The 24,610-nt window shown below is 38.6% G+C and overlaps 3 protein-coding genes across 8 annotated transcripts; 2 read left to right on the forward strand and 1 right to left on the reverse strand.

Moving 5' to 3' along the window:
- The first annotated feature begins 2,648 nt into the window (after positions 1-2,648).
- LOC103989723 (LOB domain-containing protein 1) lies at positions 2,649-3,859 on the forward strand. The gene is made up of 2 exons (XM_009408666.3): positions 2,649-2,964; positions 3,092-3,859. The coding sequence occupies exons 1-2, from the start codon at positions 2,731-2,733 to the stop codon at positions 3,446-3,448; spliced, it is 591 nt and encodes a 196-aa protein (XP_009406941.2). The 5' UTR covers positions 2,649-2,730; the 3' UTR covers positions 3,449-3,859.
- Positions 3,860-5,244: 1,385 nt separating this feature from the next.
- On the reverse strand, positions 5,245-10,779 carry LOC103989725 (interactor of constitutive active ROPs 2, chloroplastic). 6 transcript variants are annotated; one of them, XM_065114734.1, is made up of 6 exons: positions 10,678-10,779; positions 10,501-10,591; positions 9,718-9,779; positions 8,060-8,234; positions 5,607-7,209; positions 5,245-5,524 (listed from the first exon to the last, which is right to left on the reverse strand). In XM_065114734.1, exons 3-5 carry the CDS (start codon positions 9,735-9,737, stop codon positions 5,620-5,622), a joined length of 1,785 nt encoding a protein of 594 aa, XP_064970806.1. In that variant the 5' UTR covers positions 9,738-9,779; positions 10,501-10,591; positions 10,678-10,779; the 3' UTR covers positions 5,245-5,524; positions 5,607-5,619. The 6 variants fall into 6 exon arrangements, with proteins under 6 accessions (XP_064970806.1, XP_009406944.2, XP_064970807.1 ...); XM_009408669.3 differs by having other exon boundaries at positions 10,483-10,591; positions 10,678-10,778; XM_065114735.1 differs by having other exon boundaries at positions 10,668-10,723.
- A 5,301-nt stretch (positions 10,780-16,080) lies between these two features.
- Positions 16,081-20,882, forward strand: LOC135615776 (probable sugar phosphate/phosphate translocator At3g11320). Its single transcript, XM_065114737.1, has 4 exons — positions 16,081-16,865; positions 17,999-18,102; positions 18,262-18,490; positions 20,377-20,882. The coding sequence occupies exons 1-4, from the start codon at positions 16,398-16,400 to the stop codon at positions 20,521-20,523; spliced, it is 948 nt and encodes a 315-aa protein (XP_064970809.1). The 5' UTR covers positions 16,081-16,397; the 3' UTR covers positions 20,524-20,882.
- The last annotated feature ends 3,728 nt before the right edge of the window (positions 20,883-24,610 follow it).

A 24,610-nucleotide genomic window follows, 5' to 3' on the forward strand; every position in this document is an offset into this window, starting at 1 on the left:
AAATGCTTAATCAATGACTATTTCTGATTCAAGATCATTGAAACTTTTAAGCCCCTTTGTCTCAAAGTGCTGTCCTAATATTACTTGTTAAAATTTTAATACCTAAAATTTAGTTGAGTAAACGTGTCAACAAAAAAAAAGAAATTCTTTTACGAGCCAACACGTGTCAAAAAATTGTTCACGCGAAACCTACACGCGCGGGTGTGTACCACTCTTGGCAACAACGCGAGGCCCCACCTCCATGCCGACAGGCTCCACGGGACTTCATCCCGCGAGTTCGGTGAAGCAGAGGGTCGACGCCGTTCCCCTACCCGCGCAATTACGCGTAGCCTTCTTCTTCCACCACGAGTGATGTGTGAGACCATTCATGTCCCTTAATAATGGGGAGAGAACGATGGACAAATGCTGCATGCAATTGGCCTCAAATTTGATATTTATTTCTTACGATTCTGCTCATCAACGAGACATGTTCCGATTTGGAAGCCATTTTTCTTTATATTGATTTGACCAGTACGTACATTAATTTTTGTTTGTTTAATTTGACCACCAAAAAATTTTGATTTGCAAGTAACATGTAAATTATGTAAAGCACTCGACGTTGGAATTGGCAATAATTAGACAAACACAAATGTTTTCTTTATTCACAGTTGCACTAGAGGACATGGCAGAGATCAAACCTCATGAATCATATTGATGACTTCTTTGGTGCATGATACATGGTCCAACAACATGTTCTTGCTAGCCTGATGCCCATTCCAATCACATGTTATGTTGCCTATACTCTCATCATTCCGAAAGGCCGTATCTAAATGAATAGATTGTGTCGATAGATAAATTATCAAGCTAAAAAAAGGATTTTTTTTTTTCTATCATTCATGACATAAGATCATGAAAAACCAGTTATATAATATTTTACTTTCTTATTAGATTCGGCTAAATAGTCAAAGCTCGAAAAGCCTTACATGATCACGTAGGCCACACCCTTTGAAACTTGAGCTGCAGTGGCACAAGTCCTCAAGCTTGGGAAAAGAGGTGGGAGGGGATCCAATTTTTCTCTGTCTTCTTATGCTGGATTAGGTGGGGGCTCGATGCACATCAGAGCACGTGGCGATCATCGCACATGATCACCACATACATATTCTCCGCCCCGATTCTTATGGACGGTGACGTCCATAGATCGATGACATGTGATGTACAACCAACCGTCGGAATTTGACTACCTCGCCCACACTTGTGCTTCATTGCAAGTCGTAGCCATGCAGTTGGCCACAGCAAATTGGCTCACGTCGACCACGTTTCGGGACCGGTGAGTTAGGTTCATGTCATGTTGGAGATGTGACCACGACGCATGGATTGGATTAGATGTGAACGACGCGGTTGGATCCATCGGATCCAACATCGATCCAAGGAAGCCGCCACCGCTTTCTGATGACGGGAATATTTGTTCGTTTTGAATGACCGAACGCCGCGCCAACCTAACAAACATCACATCATGCGTCGAGATTCGTAACTTGTGATCCCTATTTTGGATCCGCGTTTAGCAAAGTCCTTATTTTGCTTAAAAAGGAAAAAAAAATTGTCTTTCGTTTCGAAAGCTGCATTGAGATGTTTTGATTTTGTCGAACTGTGTCTTTTTAACTTGAGCATGAAACACGAGGCATAATAGATGTATTATACCTATGTAACGTATTATATATATACATATATATATATATATATATGTATTTTATTTATATTCATGTATATTAACTGAAGCATGATAACAACTGGAGTCAGATTTTGATCATTCATCTGATGAAAAAAGAAAATAGCTGATCTGATTTCATCGGTTAGACTATGCAAGCACGACTTATTTTCGGTCTTTCTTTATCATCAGAGGAGATGAATTTTTTATAATGTCATCAGAATAAGTCTATGGGTAAATTAGATTCTTACATCAATATATATATAATATTATTTATTATGAAAAAATAATAATATCTAAATCATTCTAACACGATTCGGATCGAGAGTTAACCATCGAAGTGGCTCGAGAGTTAGAATAAACCTACACAAGGTTAAGATTAGATGAGTTTTCTGACTTGATCTCTCTTGTATGTTCATGTCAATTTCAACGAGGGTAGTAAAAAAATATAATTTTTTATTAGACATAATATAGCTTTTTACAACAGATTGATAAGAAAGAATATTTTAAAAATTATTCTTAGATAAAATTCTTTAACATTTCTTTTGGACTAAAGTTAACCTGATCTGATTATTGATCGAGTTTTTCCTATGGATAATTGATTGTATTAGTATGTGTATTATCAGGTGTCGAGCTATCGTTAGGGAATAAGGTTTCCATATCAATTTACTAACAATATTTTTATCATAAGAGTAAGAATGATAATAATAATATTATTATTATTATTATTAACTACCTTTGCAATGTGTATATAATATGACTCATGCCAGACAGATATTTAAGCTGGAATACACTATATATATATATATATATATATATATATATATATATTAATTTTCTTTTTCCCGTATAGTATAAACAATGAAACGGCAGCGAAGTCTGAACCGCTGATGTCAGGCTGTCAGCCACGGCCACAAAACGGACCCTGCCGACCAGTCTCTATATATCAGCCATTAATTCGCCCGAGCGGCAGCCCCACCAGCATCCGCGTTCAGAGAAACCCCCGGTCGTTCTCTGCCTCCCTCTGCTCCTGAACTCCCGTCCCCATGGGCTCCAGCGACACCACCTCTACCAAGACCGCCCTCTACTCCTACTCCCCCTCGCCTTCCTCCTCGCCTCCTTCTGCCGCCGTGCTCAGCCCCTGCGCCGCCTGCAAGGTCCTCCGCCGCCGGTGCGTCGACAAATGCGTGCTCGCCCCGTACTTCCCCCCCACCGATCCGCAAAAGTTCACCAACGCCCATCGAGTCTTCGGCGCCAGCAACATCATCAAGCTCCTGCAGGTAACGCATCAGCCTAGCTCCCATGCATGCACGACTCATGAGCTTTAGTCATGCCGACCACATGCATCTTCGGATCTCAACGCTGCACGCTGAGATTACTAACGCCGAGAGGGCGCTGCACCCTCAGGACATTCCGGTGAGCCAGCGGGCGGACGCGGTGAGCAGCATGGTGTACGAGGCGAATGCCCGGATCAGGGACCCCGTGTACGGCTGCGCCGGCGCCATCTTCCAGCTCCAGAGGCAGGTGAACGAGCTCCAAGCGCAGCTGGCGCGGGCGCAGGTGGAGGCCGTCAACGTGCAAGCCCAGAACGCCAACGTCATGGCCCTCATCTGCATGGGCATGTCGCACACTCTCCATGACGGCGCCGCCCTCGCCGTCGACGCCCTCGCGGCCGCTCCTCTGAACGACTCCTTCTCCCTCGATGACGGCAGCCTGCACGGCGGCGCCGGCGCCGCCATTTGGGAGGCACCTATTTGGACATGAGCATCGTCTCTGTCGGTAGCAAATAAATGCTGTAGAACAACCTGCGTCGCTGAGTGATTATAGCTGCATCGGTAGGCAAACTACTGCGAGAGGCTCGGGAACACTTTGTTAGCATCAGCTTCTTGTCAAGAGATTGGTAGACTCCTTTGTGGTTAATACTTCTTCATTGACAGTCATCTCCATCCTTCAAATCTGATAAAGACTTGGATCTAACATGAACCGCTCGGTCAACCTATCGTTCCCATGAAAGGCTAAATCTCTAAGCTTCAGAAACCATTGACAGAGTGATTGATGGTTAGGCGCAAGTCAAATCCATCTCAAATGGCTCAGAACTCCAATATTCTTCTGGCACTGCAATCTACTTTTTGTTTCTTAGCTAGGTTAGTTGATCTACCGACTCTCTGGATGAAACACATGCCCACACAGTCACAGTCTTGACCCGGCAGTAATAAGAACAAATGATGCGTGAGAGAAGCAGAGCTCCAAGTTCTTGACCTCGTAGTACATAATATCTGCAGGCATTATGCTTAAGGAGTTCTTTGTTTCTGGCATAGCTATAAACTTCAAAGCTGGAAGTGTGATCAGGCATCGGTTGATCTTCCTTCCGTGGCTTAATGATGGAAGATAAGAACATCCCTTAATTCAATTCAAAAACTTCAATATTTAGATTATAAGTTATATTACAATATATATCATCCGATTCTCATATTTATCAATGTGAAACTCGGATATTTGTTATCCGACTATCTCGATATTTACTGTCGTAAGATTATATTTTTAATCTCTCCGACAGATCGCAGCTTCACAACTACGTCATATATGCTACTGTTGTGAGGTACTACAAAGTCCATATCTACTCTTCATGTTCCTGCATATCCTGTGAGACCACTTGTCGTGCACTCCCTTGATGGGTTTCAACTTTCAACCACAAGCTGGTGATGTGGAATATGACATGGATTGCACCAAGATTTGATGCCTGCCAACAGGAAACAGTTTGACTGATTTGGACTACCAAATTATAGTAGTGCCAACAGTCAACAAAGTGCCAATTGATCCTGAGAGGAGACAGCATGGGAAATGTCAGGTGCCACGAAGAAGAAAGAGAGAGGATTCTTTCACCCACTGTTCACAGATTGTGCTGTTTGGTGATAGTGTTTCACATACTGGAGAATTCCTTATGCACAAAAAAGTACACACCAGCAAAAATAATAATACATTTTCCTCCTGCACCAAGTGCCAATCTAGAACACATATGAAGAGTTTATTTACCTCAAATGAATCATTCACAAAGATTAATCCCGCTATATGATCTGAAGTGGCTGAATTCCCAGCTTCTCTTCGTAAAAAGATGCATTTGGTTGTATTACTTGGCGGAAAATATAAGCATTTGTTTTTTATTACACAAAAAAGAATAAGGAACTCAGAACCCGAATATAAAAAGATATTTGCTGCAGTGATACTGAATGATAACTGGGCCATGATCATATGGTGGAGAGCATAATTCCTAGCAGTAGAACTCTCTTTTGGAGAAGACAAGGTTTAAGCATTAACGCTATTCATAAGAGGCAGTCTTCCTTAAATATGGCTTTTGTGTGTTCCACAAGGACAGATTTCAATTTCAAGATCACAATCCAGGAAAAGAACTTGAATTTTGTAGTGTTCTCTAATTTCTCTAATTGACATGGACATATCTAATCTGATTGGGATAGGGAGGACAGATATCAGGACACATTAATTTGACAAAGTTTCATTATATCTAATGCATATAAAATTGCCAACTATAATCTTAAAGGTCATCAGTTTTGAACCCTGTTTTTGAATAGATGATGGATTAAGACAAGATACAACCTGGTCCTTTCGAAAAAACAAAATTGGAAGCTGCACCGCAGAAGTAGCATCTTCCAGATAGACTAAAAGTTACAGATAACCTTCGAGTATCATCAAGAAAGCTATAGTCTGCAAGACAAAACAAAGATTAGGCTTTTTGTGATACCTATCTTTTGTGTAATGCTGCATCCCCCAGCATTATTTTCGCAGGCCACCGTATTCGTGAGAGCAGAACATCTACATCATGACCTAGCCAGCATTTGCTTGTTTAGTCCACCAGGATGACGACAAAAAAAAAGAAAAAAAAAAGAGGAAGCTCGAATGGACATACCGTGTAACCAATATCACTTGGGGGTTTTTTTCCACAAGCCACCAATCTTCCTCAGCATATTAGTGTTCTTCTTCTTTGGTGATTCTTCGTCCAGGTCATCAGAAAATGGTGAGCTCATCAACTTCCCAGCAATCGAACTGTAGTCAGAATCCAGTGAACCAGTCCTTCCCATGCGTCCATCTTCGTGGCCGGAACTCAGCATCCCCGCAGCTGCTTCAGCTGCCTTCCTCCATTGATCGCACTGTATCCTTAGCCTCTTCAACTCAGATTCCATCTCTGTATTCACAGCTTGAGCTGCATCAAGTTGCTCAGCTACTCTGGCAGCCTTCCTGCTGTTCTTATCAGCTTCTTCAGTAACATATCCAAGCCTTATAAGTGCATCCTGTTCTGCAGCCTTTGCCAACTCCAGCTCAGCAATGGTGGTTAAGTTACTTTTTCGATTGTCCACCTCTCTCTTTCCCATTTCTGATTTCAGCATCTCATTCTCCTCCAGAATATTCTGCAGTTCGGTCTCCTTGTCCATGAGGTTTGCCTTCAACTCTGTTATCTCATTAGTTGACTTAATAAGCTTCAGCTCAAATTCAGATTGCATTTGTGCCTTTTGAACTTCTCCATTGCCTGTTCTCAGTTCTTTTTCGTCTGCTACATGCTGAAGTTCTGCTTCCTTCTTGAGTAGGTTAGCCCTTAGTTCTGTAATCTCTGCTTTTGTATGATTCAACAGGAGCTCCAGTGCAGCCTCTTTGAGTCCACTTTCACTTTTCACTCGCTCCATTAACTCATAAGCAGACCGGATCTGCATTGTGCTTTGGATTTGGTCCGCTTGATACTTGACCTCAAGAGCTTCTAGCGCAGACCTTAGTTGTCTTACTTCTGATTCCATCGAGTTGTCCCTGGTTTTCTCTGAAAGTTTGCCAAAGTGAACTTCCTCACCAAGATCATTTGTGTTCAAATTCTTCACTTCTTCCAGCAAGTTTACTCTAGCCTCGGAGCTGAAGGATTCCTTGAGCTTCAACCCTTCAGAATGTAGAGTCTTGATAGTGGTCTTAGCCATCTCTAGCTGCTCTCGAGTCTCATCAACCAATGTATGAGCCTCAACCTCCGACTTCTTGCTATTTCTAAGCTGAACCTTTAGGTTTTCAACGGTTGAAAGTGTTTCTGCCATGTCTTGCTTCAAATCCTGAAGTTCAGTGCGTGCTACTTCGGACTGCTTCAGATACGCAGCCTCAGATTTGAGAACCATTTCAAGCTGCACTTTCAGCCTCTGTATCTCATTCATGGCAGAGCTCAAGGCCGCTGAGTCAATAGAATGTTGTTTCTGGATTGCTTCTAGCTCTGACTGCCATGCACGATCACGCTCCTGAGAGATTTTCCGTAATTCCTGCAGGCGAGCTTCTTCTGCTGCTGAAAACTCAACAAGCTGGCATTGGGAATTATCTAGCTTGGCTGACATGTCCTGAAGCTGCTTCTTGGCGTCTTCTGCTTCCTTCTGCATCCGTTTCTTACATGTTTCAGACGAATTAAGCTGTTCTCTTGTTTTCTTCAAGTCCTCTTGAAGCTGGAAGATCTGAGTATCCAACTCGGACAACCTAGTAGCATGCCTCTTCTGGAACTCGTTCATAAGATAATAGCTGATTTAATGGTTGTAACAAACAGAAACAGCATAATATAATAGCAAGATGGTGAACTCTGTGGGAAAGATGTTTAGACCTGGCTACCCTTGGTGTGTGATAGTACACATGCTGGCCATCAGATTTCAAATTGGAAAGCGATTGGTGTATTTATTTTAAGAAAAAAAGATTTATCGGATATCCAAAATCGCAAAGGTGATGAAATCTTAAATTGTAAGCATCGTCTTTTTGTTGTTAGTAAGATTGCAGAATCCTATTGAAAAGCAGTGATTGGTGTGGACATCTGGTACAAAGTGGCAAGATGTCAAGGCAAATGTAAATGCACATTGCAAATATAGAAACTATTTTGTCAGGAATGGTTCAAAATTTGGAGTCAGACATTAATGATGTTCAATTTCCTTAACATTTGAAACAGGTTGTGGTAGTCAGTCCTAGATCCATGTGTCAGCAATTACGCTACAGAATAATGGCGTTGTGTTGAGAGCCTTGTGCATTGGGCCACCCTACCTATGAGTTAACTTGATAGGGAATCCAGGGCACCTTGTGGGAGTTTCTATCATCCGAGAGTTCGCTGTTAAGTTGACTTGATAATTGATATTACATTTAGATTGAGCCATGTAATGCACAGTCTGATTGGTTCCTTCAAAGATATGTTAGAAACTTTATAAATCTCAAGTTTAATCATTTCTCTTTGACTTTAAGACTCCTCCATGCACGAACATGATGGCTCATTTAAACATTTAAATTTAGTAGCCAATTTGCTTGTCTACTCATTTGCATCGAAGAGTACAAATAGAATGACCTCACCATGCATGAATATTATACCTCGGTCACTGGACTTCTAGGTGACCGGCGCACGATCACCTTAGGACTCCTTTCACTGGGGTTCCTGATTGATGTAGCAGAAGTAGAAGAGTTGGATCCATTATCGCCAATCTTGCTTGCACGAGTTTTAGGGGTGACTGGTGATGTTCTTTGAGGAATTTCCAGTGACACGCTCCTGTGTCAAGCAAAAGAACTCAATTGCCTGTAGATATCAGTACACATACAGTGTTTGACAGAACAAGTGCAAAAAATGATGGTAGATCACTAGCTAAATAATCGCTTTTTGTACTGTTTCCAGGTAAGTTATGGCACATAAATAGTCTAAATGAATGATCAACAAACAAAAGATTGGTGAAATGTGAACAAGTTCTCTAATCCAAAAGCAGAGCACCAATAAGAAACAAAGGAGCAGACTTTGGAAAGCAGCAAGTGGTTCTCCAATACAAAAGAACTAATTATGAAGCGTGGATAAGGATTGAGACACTAAGCCTTGACATGGAAAAAGCAATTAAAAAAATATCTAATCTGTACAATGTTACGTATAACAAAGATAGGCATTTCTGTTTAGTGTTAGAATAGGTAGTCATATACCATGAATCACGTAGCATTCATAACATATTCATCATAAAAAATCTAATTCTTAGTGACAGTATGCCAAAAATATATAGACAACAAGAACTTGTGGTCGGTGAAGTTAAAGATTGTTCCATTAATTTCATCGATCACCGATGTTTGGTACGAATGACATATATGCAATTTATCTAATCATATATTCATTTAAAGAGTAGCATTCAATCAGAACAAAGTTCTCCCAACAAGTATTGATGAACCATCCAATAATATCTTGAAAGTAATGTGGTCTTCTCAGAGACCTTGCGGAGGTGTCCCATACATAGCTGAGAAGTATCCTGTAAGTAGAGTATTCAATTGGTACCCAATACCATCACACCAATCAAATTGAAGTATCCATGTTTCATAGACCCTCGTAGAAGAACTCGATAAGAGTCTCACAAAAAGAAATATGCTCAAGTAAAGATCTACAGGTATCCCCATAAGTAGCATATTCAATATGTACCCAATACGGTAACACCAAGCAAATTGAAGTATCCATGTTCATAGATCCTCGTAAAAGAACTTAATAAGAGTTTCACCAGAAGAAATAAAAGGAGATCCAGGAAGAAACCCCATATGCATTACAATCTTCATATCCTAGCATGATTTTGTGAAATCATAATTATGATTCCACCAACCAATAAACAATAACTAAATTTCTATGATTGAAACTAAAAGTTTGAGTAAAGAAGCAGAAATATTAATTCTCTTACTCAAACTTGCAAACAAAAAATCCTGTGTAAAGAGCTGTTTAATGAAGCCACATAATACCTGCAGATCTAGGTAATAAACAGACAGTAGAAGGTACAAAAATAGCATGATCATATTGCAGCTATGACCCACTAATTCATGCTTATAAGAAGTTTGTCGCAGCCATGCAGGAAGAAGGGAAGACTCCCTCTTACCACATCCAGTTCATAGTCCAGACAAAGAACAGAGTATACCCTTTGACCCAACCATGTCATAGTAAAACGATCATACACTAAACTATGCGATAGCAGAAGCAAGTATTTTATGGCAAAAGTCCGAAAGAAGAAAAGACAGGCCTTTGTTTGGTTTTCTGCATCTTCTCTCGCTGAGACTGTCCTCCTTTGTCCACAAGCCAGACCTGCAGGCAGGAAAGAACAGATCGACCAAAGAGAAGACATATCAGGTGAGCTTATTGTTTGTTGATTAGCTTGAACATGAACGAGGTAAATCTGTCACGTAGACTCCATAATGATGTCGGAGTGCCCAATCAAGGAAAAATGTCAGTGATCAATCAAATGAGTCAACAGATTGCTAACAAGACCACCAAATGATGACGACGGAGTAAAGTATCCGTAGAAATAAAGAATCAGCTCAGAAAGGCTGTATATTTAGGAGGAAGATGTTAACTTTACCTTCGAAAAATTCACACTACATTACCAACAAATACGTCCGGAGCCAAAAAAAATGAAGGAAAAGGGGAAAAAAAATAGAAGCTTTCAAGTTCTCATCTGAAGCGATTACATGACAAACGAGCAAATGTGGAGCATAGTTCATAGAGAAGCATGTAACGTAGCATTTGCTTGCTCTTCCGGAAAGCTTCGGAAGAGATGAACAAAGGGAAATAGAAGCCGCCGCTAACATATATGATGCAGAGAACAAAAAAAAGGAACTTTTCCGATCAAATCAAAAGAAACCAACATCAGGAAGTAGGAAGAGCAAAGGCAACAGAAAATAGATCTATTGTTCAAAGGGGGAAGAAAAAAGCTCAGTTTTTTGCCGCACATTTCCCCTGCTTCGCAATAGAATGCTGACCAAAAACGAAGAACTGGAAGGAGAATAACCGGAAAGATTGGATCAACCGGCGATCTTCCTAGTGGCTTCTTCTTTCTTCTTCCTCCTCCTCCTTCGCAGTTCCCCAGGCCTTCACCGCCTCTGGTTCTCTGCACTCCCCTGAGCAAGCGAGAAGACACGCACTGTTACTAAAGAATAATATATTGTAGGAATCACAAGGCGCGAGCACTATGACTTGTCTGCACCGCGGCCATGGAGATTGGAGATGGACGAGCAACGAGGAGCGTTAGATTTCGTCGCCGCGCTCGGAGGGAGGCTTACATTATATTGCATTGTCACACAGCGTCCGGGGGTTACTTGAAGGCGTTGCGGCCGTCGTCACCCGCCTCGCCTACAGGCGGTGCTCACACCGCTTTGTTGACCGCAGGCCTCGATTTGTCGGCATCTCTGCGGAGACTGACGACAAGGATCGGCTCACCGCCCTGTGATCACCCCCGCGACACTATGCCTATTCGAAATGGACAGTCCCGCAGAAGTGTGCGCGTGCGGGCGTTCGTGTGTGCGTGTAAGAGAGAGACAGAGAGAGAGAGAGAGAGAGAGAAGTTTACCGGTTAAAAGCAAACATGCGTTTCAAAATAAGCGTTTTGAAGTGTGATCTGATGGAATTGATTCTTCATTAAAAAAGAGGTGTCTGATTGTATATCACTTGCAGTAGCCAAATTTTTAGCAATAGTTGCTTATTTGATTTGTCATTAAAAGATAAAAACATTTATTAGAAACATCTAAGTTGATTAATATATTATTCAGTAAATAATTGATCTAAGTTTGAGACATATAATAATTTTTTAAAAAATTAAAAAAAATATTTTTTGATGAATTTATAGATGGTTAAATCATCAAATAACACTAAATTAATATATTTGCTTGAGAGTTTAAACAAAATTAAAAGTTATTTTCTTGATTAAAGTAAAAAAAATCTTAATTTTAACTTCTACAAATAGGGGTTAATGTAATGCATTGAATATAAATAAGTGGTTTGGTTATCAATTTCTCTATTAATCATTATATATAATTTGTTACTGCAGACATAATAAATTATGCACCAATACAATTGAAAATCTTGTCATGTAGTTTTACTCTTTAATGACACTCATTTCCATCTTCAATCAATGCAAAAAAAATGTTTGGTGGTCATCATCATTTGAGGAGGACTAGGGATCTCAATTGACTTTGGGGTCCAGTAACCAGCAAATACAAGCCTTCTGCTCTCCAAAAACAAGGAAAATAAGGTAATTAAACAACAACACTAAGCCTACTTTGTGCTTAATTCCCAGGTTTTGTAACTCAAAAACATGTTATGGCTTCAGCAGCTCAGTAGCAATTCAATTGAAGAACTCAGTTGGTGAGAAGCTGAAGTAGCAGACTGACAATCAACAAAGAAGACAATTCCTGGAGCTGTAGATGCAGTGAAAGGGAATCCAGACTTGCAGCAGCAGCAGCAGTAGCTGTAGCAGTGGATATGCTCAGAAGACCCCCCACATTGGTCATTTAAGTCCGACACAAGCAGGTGGTTCCTTTCAGAAGAGCTCTGATCACCCTGACATCCATCAGCAAAACAATTCATTGACTCTGAATCAGTATCTCTTTGAAATGCCAATACAGAGTCCACTCAAACATACATAATTACTTGGTGCTCTTTAAGGTGGAGGGGCAAATGGAAGAAGGTGGGTGACCACAATGAGGAGAGTGTGCCACATTCAAAAGGTAAGGTTCCTTGCTTTGCAAAGGAAGTAACACTTCATCAACTAAGGACCCAACCAAAGATCTTAATGGCTCTCCACATAAAGTTTCTTTGAGTGGAACAGCCACCACATGTAAAGTTCTTTGAGTTGCTGTGCTTGCATCTTAGAGCTGATGACATTTGGTGTTTCTGCACTTTGGTTGTCATTATGGTTTGTAGATTGTGGCTCAAACTTGTATGATTCTTCTCAATAGTCACAGGAAGGATTGTTGGAAGCTATCATGCCAATCTCAAACCTAAGTGTTCTTTTTCTTTGAGTCACTTGTTCTCAAAGCAACATTTACTGATTCTTGACATATAATAATAAATTAGCAAGCAGATTTAATTACTTTTTTATGATTTTTTTTCCTTTGTCAATGTTTTAATCTGACACCACTTGTTGAAAAACAGGATATAATATAAGAGAAGAATTGGATAAATTTTAGTTATAGCTCCTCTACTGCTGCTAACATATATTATTTTGTCATCATTCATAGCATTTATTACAATTTAGTTGCATATACAACTTCAGATTTGGTTTGATTTATTACATGTGAATGCTTTGTAGATCTAAGACTTTATGGAGAAAGAAAATGTACTTAGGACTAATATTTGTTCATTCATGTATTAATTCATCTGAAAATTGCTTTCTCACATCTACATGAACTCATGATTTGAATTATGAAAAGATGTAAACATGATGAAGATTCAAATGCTGACATGAAGATGATTAGATTGGAGCAGCAACAACTTATTTGAGCACCAACATAAATGATTCAAGAGGAGATCTTACACAGCCTGTGAAGCTGATTAAGCTTACACATTATGATGAAGGTTTCTTTTATTTATACTATCCTTAGTTTCCTTCTAACCAGCATCACAATGATGCTGCACACTAAAGCAAAGCTTATTTTATGGTAAGGTATTGATGGCTATGTTATCTTTTCTCTGCTATCTTAATGATCAGATCATTAGGAATCAAGAAAACACAGCTTGCTGTGCAAGAAACCAGTATCACAGTTCATCTGCTCTGGATGATTAAGACATTAAGCTGCACAGCTAAGCACTATGAGTTGTGAGATAGAGAGTTGCTTAACAACTGAATTAAAATTGTTGGCAATGTTGAATTAACATATCCACTTGCAATTTTAGTTCCCATGCCATGTGAATTTCTCATGAACTTGATGAATTGATGACCAACTTCAACTATTTCTTCTAAAAGATTTGGAATCAGTAATGTATTAGAGATCTTTGTGTGAGTTACTTCAATTCCTTGAAGAGTTAGAAAATTATAGGTCTAATAAAGAGCCAAATACTATTTTCCTTAGAAAAAACAGTCTTTTAGTGAATATTGTTTTATAGTTCAAAGAGTTTATAGATTGTGTCATGATTGACAAACGTAGGCAAAAAAAAAAAAACATCATTACTTTATGTTATTTGAGGTAATATATTTATCAAATTATTATGTTGTAAATAAATTATTAATTTCAAAAGAGGAGATGAGTTGATCGACAAGATTATCAATTAAATATTTTAAATTAATTAGATCAAAAAAATATTTTTTTATTGAGTCACATTATAACAAATTGATATTATTGCGAACCGACTAATTTTCCTTTGGGTTGGATCACAACAATTTAGGCGGAAATTTCACGTTCTAATGCAAAAGTTGCCATTAAGATCCAAGTCAGAAGGTCAACTATTGTGTTTCCAAGAGATAGGAGGCGGCGGACCAGTTTTCAAGAAGGTTGGCGCATTCTTTGTTCTCGTGCGTGTGGAGGAGAGGTTAGGCGCGTTGACGGCGTCCAATCCACATGAGACGAAGGCGGTGGGAAGGCGTCTTTCGTCGCCTGCAACAATTTATGGTGGAAGAGCAACGAATCTCGTCTTCGTTGTCAACGCCGATGGCTAACAGATACCAAACCCCTTTGACGAACGAATGATATGGCTATTGTACGTATTGCATTCATTTGATATTTTAATGAGATGAAAGAGTCCAAATTCTATCGTATTTTAAGTCCTTAAGGGTCATAATAAGTTCAACAATTTGTGATATGGCTATTTTTTAAAAGACAACAATTTATGAGTAAGAAAATCTAGTTTAAAAAAAATAAAAATTTTATATTAGTTATGAACATATATAATTTGATAGAAAATATATTAACGATCAATCATCGGTCGATATACAAACAATATGTGAAAGTTATCGTGAAAGAAAATGATTCAAGTTAGTCTCCACCTATCTTTTTGTATCAACAAAAGTTTAAAATAGACTATTTGAAACTCTCTCTCCCCGGTCGACATTAGGACAATTACATGCTATCCTTTTTGTGGATTAGGTTAGGTTAGATATAAAAGCTAACTCTCGATATTATATTGAGAGGCTTTCTTTTTGAACAAAATTCATATATAAAAAAAATTTAGGATTAACTTAAATATTAGAGTAATCGGATCAAAAAAATTTCTTTCAACATTGATCTTAATGCAAACGATTTTAATCTCGAGAGCTTGACCCCTTATTTTGGAGCTATCTTGAAACCACTTTAGATATTTCTGTGCCCTCGAACTTGAATCATTTCGAATTAATTCAGACGTCACTGATGATGATGGAATGATTTTAAATTATCAATCAATATTTACTTGATCAAACATTGGCTGTACTCGTGATATGAGGCAACAGAGTATTTATTCTTTTAGACTAAAAGAGAAAAAAGAATATGGCATCAAATACCTTCCTATCATTGTAATTGTGCTTCCCATCATCTTCTCTTGTCATTATTCGAACAAGACGACGACGACTAACTCCTACATTGATTGACAGTGAAAACAATGTTCAAAATTGCAGGCATTGCCAACATGCTTCTTATCGCATCGACTCGTAATTCTATTATCAATGGTCAAGATCTTGATATGGATCGATGGGGCCTGATAGGAGCACGCATCACCGTTCGATCTAAACTTCAATCAGCATGGAGGCGTAAAACATTTAAGGGTGCAAATAAAGACTTGGTTGTGTGCGTATGTGAAGTCCACCGCCTACCTGTCGCTACGCAGCCTATCCTCTCTCTATGACCGAGCTGGCAAAGAAGCCCATGTGCGTTCAATTTACACTCGTCGGTGCCACCAAAGACTTGAGTATATTAATTGGCAACGTGGCATCACATTTATGAGTGGGTTATTATGAAGACAGGCGTAATCCAACTCAAATCAACTTGTTATAACTCAGCAATATATATATATATATATATATATATATATATATATATATATATATATATATATATATATATATATATATGATTTTTAAAAATAATTATATTTAAAATATTTCTCAATCGATACCCTTATTTTTATTTTTATTTTTCAAACAGTATTATTAATTAAAAAACTTAAATTATCTCTTAAAACTTTTTCAACTAATATAATGCTTTGGTCACCATAATAAAAATATTATAAATAATTTAAATAAATTCATAATCTCAATCAAGTTAAATATAAATTTAAAAATATAATACTGCAATGATCTACGAGTTATGATATAGAAATATGATGTGATGTCATTTATATTATTTTTTTAATAATATTTATAATATTTTAGTATATCATAAAATACTATAAATATTATTGTATATTTCGATCACACACACACACACACACACACACACATATATATATATATATATATATATATATATATATATATATATATATATATATATAGAATAGGAATAAAATACATTAATGTATATTTCGATGATTAAAGGAATAATGCCCCCGAATAAAACATTAACGCTTCGTGTCGATGGACGAAGTCTTCACCTTCTCTTCTACCCATTACCATCAGAGTCTCTTGTCTCCTCTCCCCCCAACCCCGCCCTCTCTCTCTCTCTCTCTCTCTCTCTCTCTCTCTCCCTCTGCCTAATAAATCCGACCCACGTCCACTCCCCCCTCTTCGTCCACAGACCTCAACTGTAACCCCTATCTCTCCGCCTCCTAGATCCAAGAACCGATCGAGATCCATCCGTAGATCGACGAGCCTGCCGATACAAGAAACGATCGGGTCGGCCGGGATCTGTCTCCCCGTCGATATCCGCGGGTCGGCGTTAGATCGGCCCATCCCCTAGACGTAGATCGACGGATCCACGCAGGAGGAGCAGCGGCCGAGAGGCAGCGGAGGCGGAGGAGATGAGCGCGAAGGCCGCCCTGTCGCCGGCGCTGGCGACCGGACGGTTCTTCACCGTCGGGCTTGTCACCGCGTGGTACTCCTCCAACATCGGGGTGCTCCTCCTCAACAAGTACCTCCTGAGCAACTACGGGTTCAAGTACCCCATCTTCCTCACCATGTGCCACATGACGGCCTGCTCCCTTCTCAGCTACGTCGCCATCGCCTGGCTTAAGGTTGTGCCGATGCAGGCCATCCGGTCCCGCGTACAGCTGTTCAAGATCGCCACCCTCAGCCTCGTGTTCTGCGGGTCGGTGGTCAGCGGGAACATCTCGCTCCGCTACCTCCCCGTCTCGTTCAACCAGGCGATCGGGGCAACCACCCCCTTCTTCACCGCGGTGTTTGCTTATCTCATGACTCTCCGGCGGGAGTCGTGGCTCACGTACATTACCCTCGTGCCTGTCGTCACGGGTGTTATTATTGCCAGTGGGGTAAGCTTTCTTGATCACAGTAGGATGGCAAGATCTTGTTTCTTGATTACCTCTGCCAGTTAGAATATATCAAGATTGTTGTTTCTTGGTCACAGTCAGATTACATCTATTTGATTCCTATGAGATATGCCGTATCAAGGGTTCTTGAACCATATTGAATGTTGGATTATCTCCTTCCAGGACATAGAATATTTGAATGTCGCAATTGGGGATCCAGAAAAGGGGATTTGGATTAACACACACACTGATCTAGTTGATTTTTGTGAAATATGTTGTCTCAAGTGTGCTTAAATCATGTACGATCTTGGATTATCTCTCTTTCCAGCACATAAATGATAGAACACATGAAAGGGCATAACCTTTATTATGTTGATTTATTTCTGTGGGTGTGAATAGGATGAACATTGTTGCTATGCAATGCTATCTGTTTTCACATCATTCGTTATTAGATGTTTCTATCATCATTAGTAGACAAGCACGAATTCTTGTCATGATTGAGTAACACATTTGTAATTCTTTCCATCTTATATATCATTCAGGTCCTCAAATGTCAATTTGGTGAGCTGTTAGATTTATTTGTTCTGCATGATCATTAAAATGTCTCTCTTTTCCTCTCTTGGTCTTTTAGGTTTCTTTACTGGCTTCTTGTGTTGAAGTATTGTGTTGACCAATCTTCTTTTGTATTTGTAAAATCTACCTTTATTTCTCTCTCTCTCTCTCTATATATATATATATATATATCTATCTATCTATCTATCTAAGCACCACTAGGTGTGTGTTTTGTAAATAAAGAAACAATAACATTAAACCTTTGAGTGACATAGTAGGAAGCTGGCAAATATATGATTTTTTTTTTTGTGCAAAACTAAGTCTTGTTTTATTAGGCTTTATTTCTCTTCTTAACATTTATTGCTCTGATCTCATATAACAGCAGATGTTAGACATTATTACGACCGTATAGATAGTCAACCTCCTTGATGTAGGGACATAAGTTGTTTCCTAAATTATGTGCTTCGATGGTTGTGCAAGGGATTTCTTCAACACATAGGATTATACAGATAATAATCTTTCGTCTTTCCAGATTTAAGACTGAAAGATGTGAAAACTGACACTCTGATGGTTCAACTTTATAGGGGGAGCCAAGTTTTCATTTGTTTGGTTTTCTTATGTGCATTGGTGCTACTGCTGCCAGGGCACTTAAGACGGTGTTGCAAGGAATTTTGATGTCATCTGAGGGGTGAGTTCTGTATTCTATTTGTTCATTAAGAAATCCTTTATTGAAATTTTCAGGTTTTTTCCATAATTACAAATGTTGATAGCACTTTGTAATAGGAGGCTCTTTTGAGATTTCATATTTTACATAACATATGTTCTTATTCACATGCGTCATGTCCAGGGAAAAGCTGAACTCTATGAATCTCCTCCTATATATGGCTCCAATAGCAGTAATTTTTCTGCTTCCTGCAACAATTATAATGGAGGAGAATGTCATTGGTATCACACTGACACTTGCTAGAGAAGACTTCAAAATTATTTGGTACCTCCTGTTCAATTCTTCTTTGGCATATTTCGTGAACTTGACCAATTTTCTGGTCACAAAACATACAAGTGCTTTGACCCTACAGGTAAGTTTCATGGGATTAATACTTATTCTATGTTCTGTATTATTAAAATTCTTTATTTTTTAACAATTAAAGTTTAAGTAAATGCATAAAGTATGACATTTCTCAAATTTATTTCCTTGGTTATTGTCCCCCTCCCCAAGGTTCCTTCCTATTTTTTCCCCATCTTCCTCAAATTGATTTTGCATAAAACTCTGAACTTTCTGTAGAAGTTAATATCTTGTGTCCTTCAAGCTCTACAATATTTTTATTTCCCTATCTGCACATTTTTGTTTTTTGTTACCATAAATAAGAATGTGGCACAATGTAACACCATGCATAAAGAAGCCCGTGCCTAAAAGAATTGTAGAAACTGTCTACTTGATGGTTTGCAGAGCCATGCTTGTGTTAATTTATTGTTTTTTCTTTGATGGCTATCACAGTCCACTTAATGAACTTTGACTATTGTTTTGTTACTAGCATTCAGCATAAATATACTTTTGTGATGTGGTAATACAATATATGTAGGCTCCAAAAAAAGGCCAAAATTGGAGAAGCAAAATATTTTATGTTGTTATCTGTTACTTTTATATAATTGTTTGTTGTTGATTTTGTCAATTTTTAATATTTAGAAATTTGCTGATTTGTTAACCACATCATTACCATGACTGGTCTTGGTTTAAGGAAATTTGCTTGTTTCCTTAACCCTGCAATCGAAGAAGCCTTATACCCTGGACCGCCCTCATCTACATCTTCCAACAAAGTTCTGACCAAGTTCCAGCTGGTCTTGGTTTCAGTTGCTTTTGATCCTTCCTTGTTCTCTGATGCGATCCTAATCCTAAAACCCATTATTATTTGTGAGTAACAATCTATACTTGTTCTTTTAGAGCTCCTTTAATTTTGATTGCACACTCTCAAGTCTTCAGGAATTTCTGACCTACATGATTAGAAGCCCCCTAGGAATGTCTCCTTATATAACTATTGTTGGCAATTTTGATCTTGAAGATTTCTGATGTCATGCCTATATTCGTAAGATGAGATGATTTAGGAGCCACCTAGATAATTGCTGCCACTCTATCTAGTTGATTTGCTAACCTGCACAATTTTTGACAAGAAGCTGGGTTACCAAATGTTAAGGAGTTCCAAGCAATCAAGCAAACCTTGCAATGTGATGACTGTATAATGATTGTATGGTGTATGCATCCGGGAAATCTCTGCAAATGGACATACTGGCATAGGCATAGCAGTTTGATAGCTGTTGAACTAAATCTTTAACTTTCATGTTTAAATCTTATAAAATATATCCGAGTGAATATCTTGTTTTCTAGTGATATTGTTTTTACTGTTAAGAGCAGTGAAAGATATGAACTGCTCAAATTGGATTTTATTAGTTTGTGCAGTGAAACCAAACTGTAAATGTGAATGGCTACATTTGAATTAGCCAGTGTGGTTTAAATTAGGACCGAAGTTGTTTTAATCAAGTTGGCTCAATCTAATTGAGTGAACTTAACCAAGCCACAAAATGAGATGCCACCAAAATTTTCTTCTGAGTATATGCACAGGGTGTGTACCCTTGTAATAAGAAAGTGAGGCACCAAAAAAGTATGGCATTTTGGTTGATTGCCCTAAAATGTTTAAACTCGTTCATTATCCTCTTTTAATCATGTCTTGCAGAATGGAAACTCTTATTGTACAGTTCGTAATGATTGTTCCTTTGTCCGTTGATTGTATGGATTGGGATAACATGATGAGTTTTAGAAATAATGGAAAATCCCCTTTTGGTTGTTGAACATCAGAGTTTCTGTTGAACTGGAAATTAGTACTTTTGATTCTGAATACACAGTGCTCTCATTCATACTGCTTTGGTGTGTTGTTGAAAATAATGTTGATTGTTTATTTTGTTTTCAAAGGTTCTTGGAAATGCAAAAGGCGCGGTGGCTGTTGTCATCTCAATCCTGATATTTAGGAACCCAGTATCTGTAACAGGAATGGCTGGTTACACACTTACAGTCATTGGTGTCATTCTTTACAGCGAATCTAAGAAGCGCAACAAATAAAGGTGTGCTTCAGGGAGCCCATACATCACGTGACAGCCCTCCAGCCTCGCTGATGACGTTGGCTCCCACTTGTTCAACTGTAAACTTAGCTGGATTCAATATCTGCATCAACAGTGATCATATAACCATAGAGTAAAGCGAGAAATTGCAGTCAGTATGTGGATTTATACTTTTTAGTCAGGAGGCGTTCTCGAACACCATTCATCGGTAGAAACATTTATGGTCTACATTCTTTGCCAGCGCAAGTGTTATTATATCGTTATTGTTGAGATTGTGTTGTTGTAACTTAATTATATCACCGTTTTTATTATTATTTTTTGTCCCCAAGTGAATTAATCAGACCAACAGGTTAAAGATCATGACAGTGTGGTGATTTTTAGTTCTGTAGGGTAAAAATCAATTTCAAAGCAACTAAACTTAAATTAAGATCTTGAACACCCAATTTGAACGAGTCTTCTGCTTTTCTGATGTGTTGAAATGTTTTACATGTTCCAAAACAAGGATAGCAGTTGCACTGCAGATCACCACATTAGTAAACAGGTAAAAAGCCTCGGTTGAGACATGTAACCGGATGTCTTCCCATGGCTACCTATCTGCAGACGCTCCAATAAAATTAGCTGTGTGGTTCCAGTCAAAATTATTAGCCATTTTAGAAATTATATTAAGCATATTCTTACAGAAGTCAAAAGTCAGAAGAGAAATCAACGAATAACAAGAAAGCCATGACTTCCCAAAACAACAGGAACAGTTTTCAAACTATCATGAACAATTAAGTTACAATGGACATTCAGAAGAGCTTACCTTATTTTGGGCAGATAATCCAGCAAGTGCATTAAGTTGATAAAAATACTTGCAGTGATGCTTGTTAGTTTTAAGATCAGAACAAAAAACATAAAAAAGAAAGAGTTGCAAAAGGAAATTAATGGAGTAATCCCAACTGTTTTTAAACTCATGATTTTAAACGCAATCTGATAATTACTTTAACTTTTCATTTGATAACTTTGTAATCAACTGTTTTTCATAGTTTATATCATAAATTGTAACCCTCGTGTGAACGAAGTTACTAGTCCAAGACATCAACAAAATTATGGATCCTCAATGTCAGAGGGAAACTTTGTTCCCTTTACTAAATTTTGTTCTTGTTCCGTATCTGTCAACCCGACGAAAAGTGCATGCCAAATTGTTATGTATGAAGGTAAATGGCATACAGTCATAACTCAATTTCAAGGTTAGATCATATGTCCCTCTCCTATTTATACAGATTAAAAAAAAGAATTTTTCTCAACAGAATAAAGGATTTTCATCAGAATTGAGAGATTCCCTTATATAGTTGAGAAAATTTTATCTTCTATCGTGCCACTATAAGATGGTACTCCTGTCAAGGATACCAATCTTGAATCGATACAAAAAATGATTTACGAGCAGAAGCTTCGTGAGTAGGACAAGAGCAAATCGTTGCTGCGATTGCTGTTGTTGTGAGGGCACAGGTGTTCCCTTCGTTCTCCGTAAGTCCGTCGACTGCTAGCAGATCAGCGAAGACTACCGCGATGAGAAAGATGAGGATTGGTTGTGGAGCCTCTTAGGAATATGGCTGCAACGGCGTTGGTCGATGGCCGAAGGCAAAGGCGAAGCTTCGCTTTTCTCAACGGTGTTGGTCGCTGGCCAAAGCAAGAGTGAAATTTTGCTTTTCTCATTGCTCTGATACCATGTTGGAAAGAATAGAAGATAAGAAGAAGAAGAAACTTCATCGAAGAAGCTTTATTAAAGAAGTGAAAAAGCAATATGAGAAAATCTCTCTATTCTGTTGAGAAAAATTCTCTCCTAATATGTATAAATAGGAGAGGGACATGCTAATATATTCAAGCTTTTTCACTTCTTCAATAAAGCTTCTTTAATAATTGTTCTTATCTTTTTATCTTTTTATCTTTTCTTCATGGTATCAGAGCAGTGAGAAAAGCAAAGTTTTGTTTTTGCCTTTGGCTAGGGACCAACGCCACTGAGAAAAGCGAAGCTTCACCCTAGCCTACGACCAACACCGTTGTAGCCACATTCCTAAGAGGCTCCGCAGCCAATCCTCATCTTCCTCACCACTGTAGTTTTTGCTAATCTACCACGAAGGGAATGCTTGTGCCCTCACAACAACAACAATCGCAGTAGCAATAGCGATCTGCTCTTGCCATACTCACGAAGCCTCTCGCTCATAAACTATTCTTTGCATCAATCCAAGATTGATATCCTTGACAAAAACACCATCTTGCAGGGATATAATAGAAGATAAGATTTCCTCAACTATACGAGAAAATCTCTCTATTCTGTTGAGAAAAATCCTCTATTCTGTTGAAGAAAATCCTTCCAGCTCTCAATAATTGTTCTTATCTTTTTATCTTTTCTTCGCTATCCACTTTAACAAACCAATAACTGAACAAACTAAAATATGAATCACAAGATAAGGGAATATGCGAGTGGACAAAAAACTATGGAACAATGATGTGATGTTGACTATTTAAGATCACCAAACGATCCTCCCAAAATTTCAAGCTCAAATCTAATGTCTTGCAATGCATACAGTGTTGCCTGCATCGATCTGCAGAATTCATTAACAAATCAATTAAGTTCGACAAAAGATGCTTGCATTGACTCCTATGCCGATCACATACTGACAACTTAATCATTAAAAACAAAACAAGAACGTGAAATAGATCATATCACATATCACCTGCGGCAAGAATACAAAGAACATGCCAACCAAAAGAATCCAACTATAGTTAATACCCGAAGAACCCTAAATCTCAGAGACAGCCCTTTAGTCAACAAAATAAAAATGAAATGCCATCGAACACCAAGATTAATGGAAAGATTGAAAAAGGAAAAGAAAACGAATGAAGATCTTGAATCGATGATGCTTTGAAGGAAAGCGGACGGCAAAATGATCCGCACAACGATAATCCGAATGACATCTAATCAATCGAAGAGATATGATCACGATCCGAGATGGATCCAAGAATAATCAAATGCCATCAAAAGCTACGATTCATGGAGAGATTTAAAGAGAAAGACAAAACGAATGAAACAGATGGAATCGTACATGAAATCTTTAATCGGTGATCCTCTGAAGGAAAGCGGACGGGAACACGTCGTAATCCGTACAACACTAATCGATCATAGGGGTATGTTCACGAGCCGAGAGAAAACGATTCAAGAAGAATCAAATGCCATCAAACACCAACATTCTCCGAGAGATCGAAAGAAAAGAAAAACGAACGACTCACATGGAATCGTAACTTAAGTTCTTGAATTGGTGAGACCCTGTGGAGGGATGTGGAGGGAAAGATCGTCCAGACAGAGATAAACAGAACAAACTCTGATTGAAGGAGAGAAATGATCACGATCGGAGAGAAATCGTTTCAAGAATCAGCAAATGCCATCAAATACCAAGAATTCTTAGAGAAATCGAAAGAGAAAGAAACGAACGGCTCGTTCTTGAATCAGTGAGATCATGTGGTGGAACGTGGACGTGAAGATCCTCCACATATCGATCATCCGGATAAACTCCAAACAGAACGAAGAGATATGATCACGATCCGAGAGGAATCGATTCAAGAATAATCAAAACTCATCAAACACCAAGATCCATGGATAGATCGAAAGATAAAAAAGGAACGATACGCGCGGAGTCGTGCCTAAAGTTCTTGAATTAGCGTGACCCTATGGAGGAATTTGGATGGGAAGATCGTCCACACATCCATAAACCTATTCAAACTCTAAATCGATCAAAGATATATGATCACGATCCAAGAGAAACCGATTCAACAAGAATAAAAAGCATCCACCTATATTTAACCCAAGAAACCATAAATCAAAGAAATCACCCAAGAAAAGCAAGATTCACAGAGTGATCGAAGACATAAATGGAATTATACCAGCAAATAGTGAATCGACTGATTCCTCGGAAGGATCGAAGATGGGAAGATCGCCCTCTGGCGAGACATCGATCGGAAAGAGCCACTCCATGATCCAAACGAGCTCTAATCCGTCGAACACGACAGAGAAAAGGAGGCAGGCGTTCAAGAAACGAAAGATGGGAAGG

The sequence above is a fragment of the Musa acuminata genome, chromosome BXJ2-6 (assembly GCF_036884655.1).
Source record: "Musa acuminata AAA Group cultivar baxijiao chromosome BXJ2-6, Cavendish_Baxijiao_AAA, whole genome shotgun sequence".
Taxonomy (NCBI): Eukaryota; Viridiplantae; Streptophyta; class Magnoliopsida; order Zingiberales; family Musaceae; genus Musa; species Musa acuminata.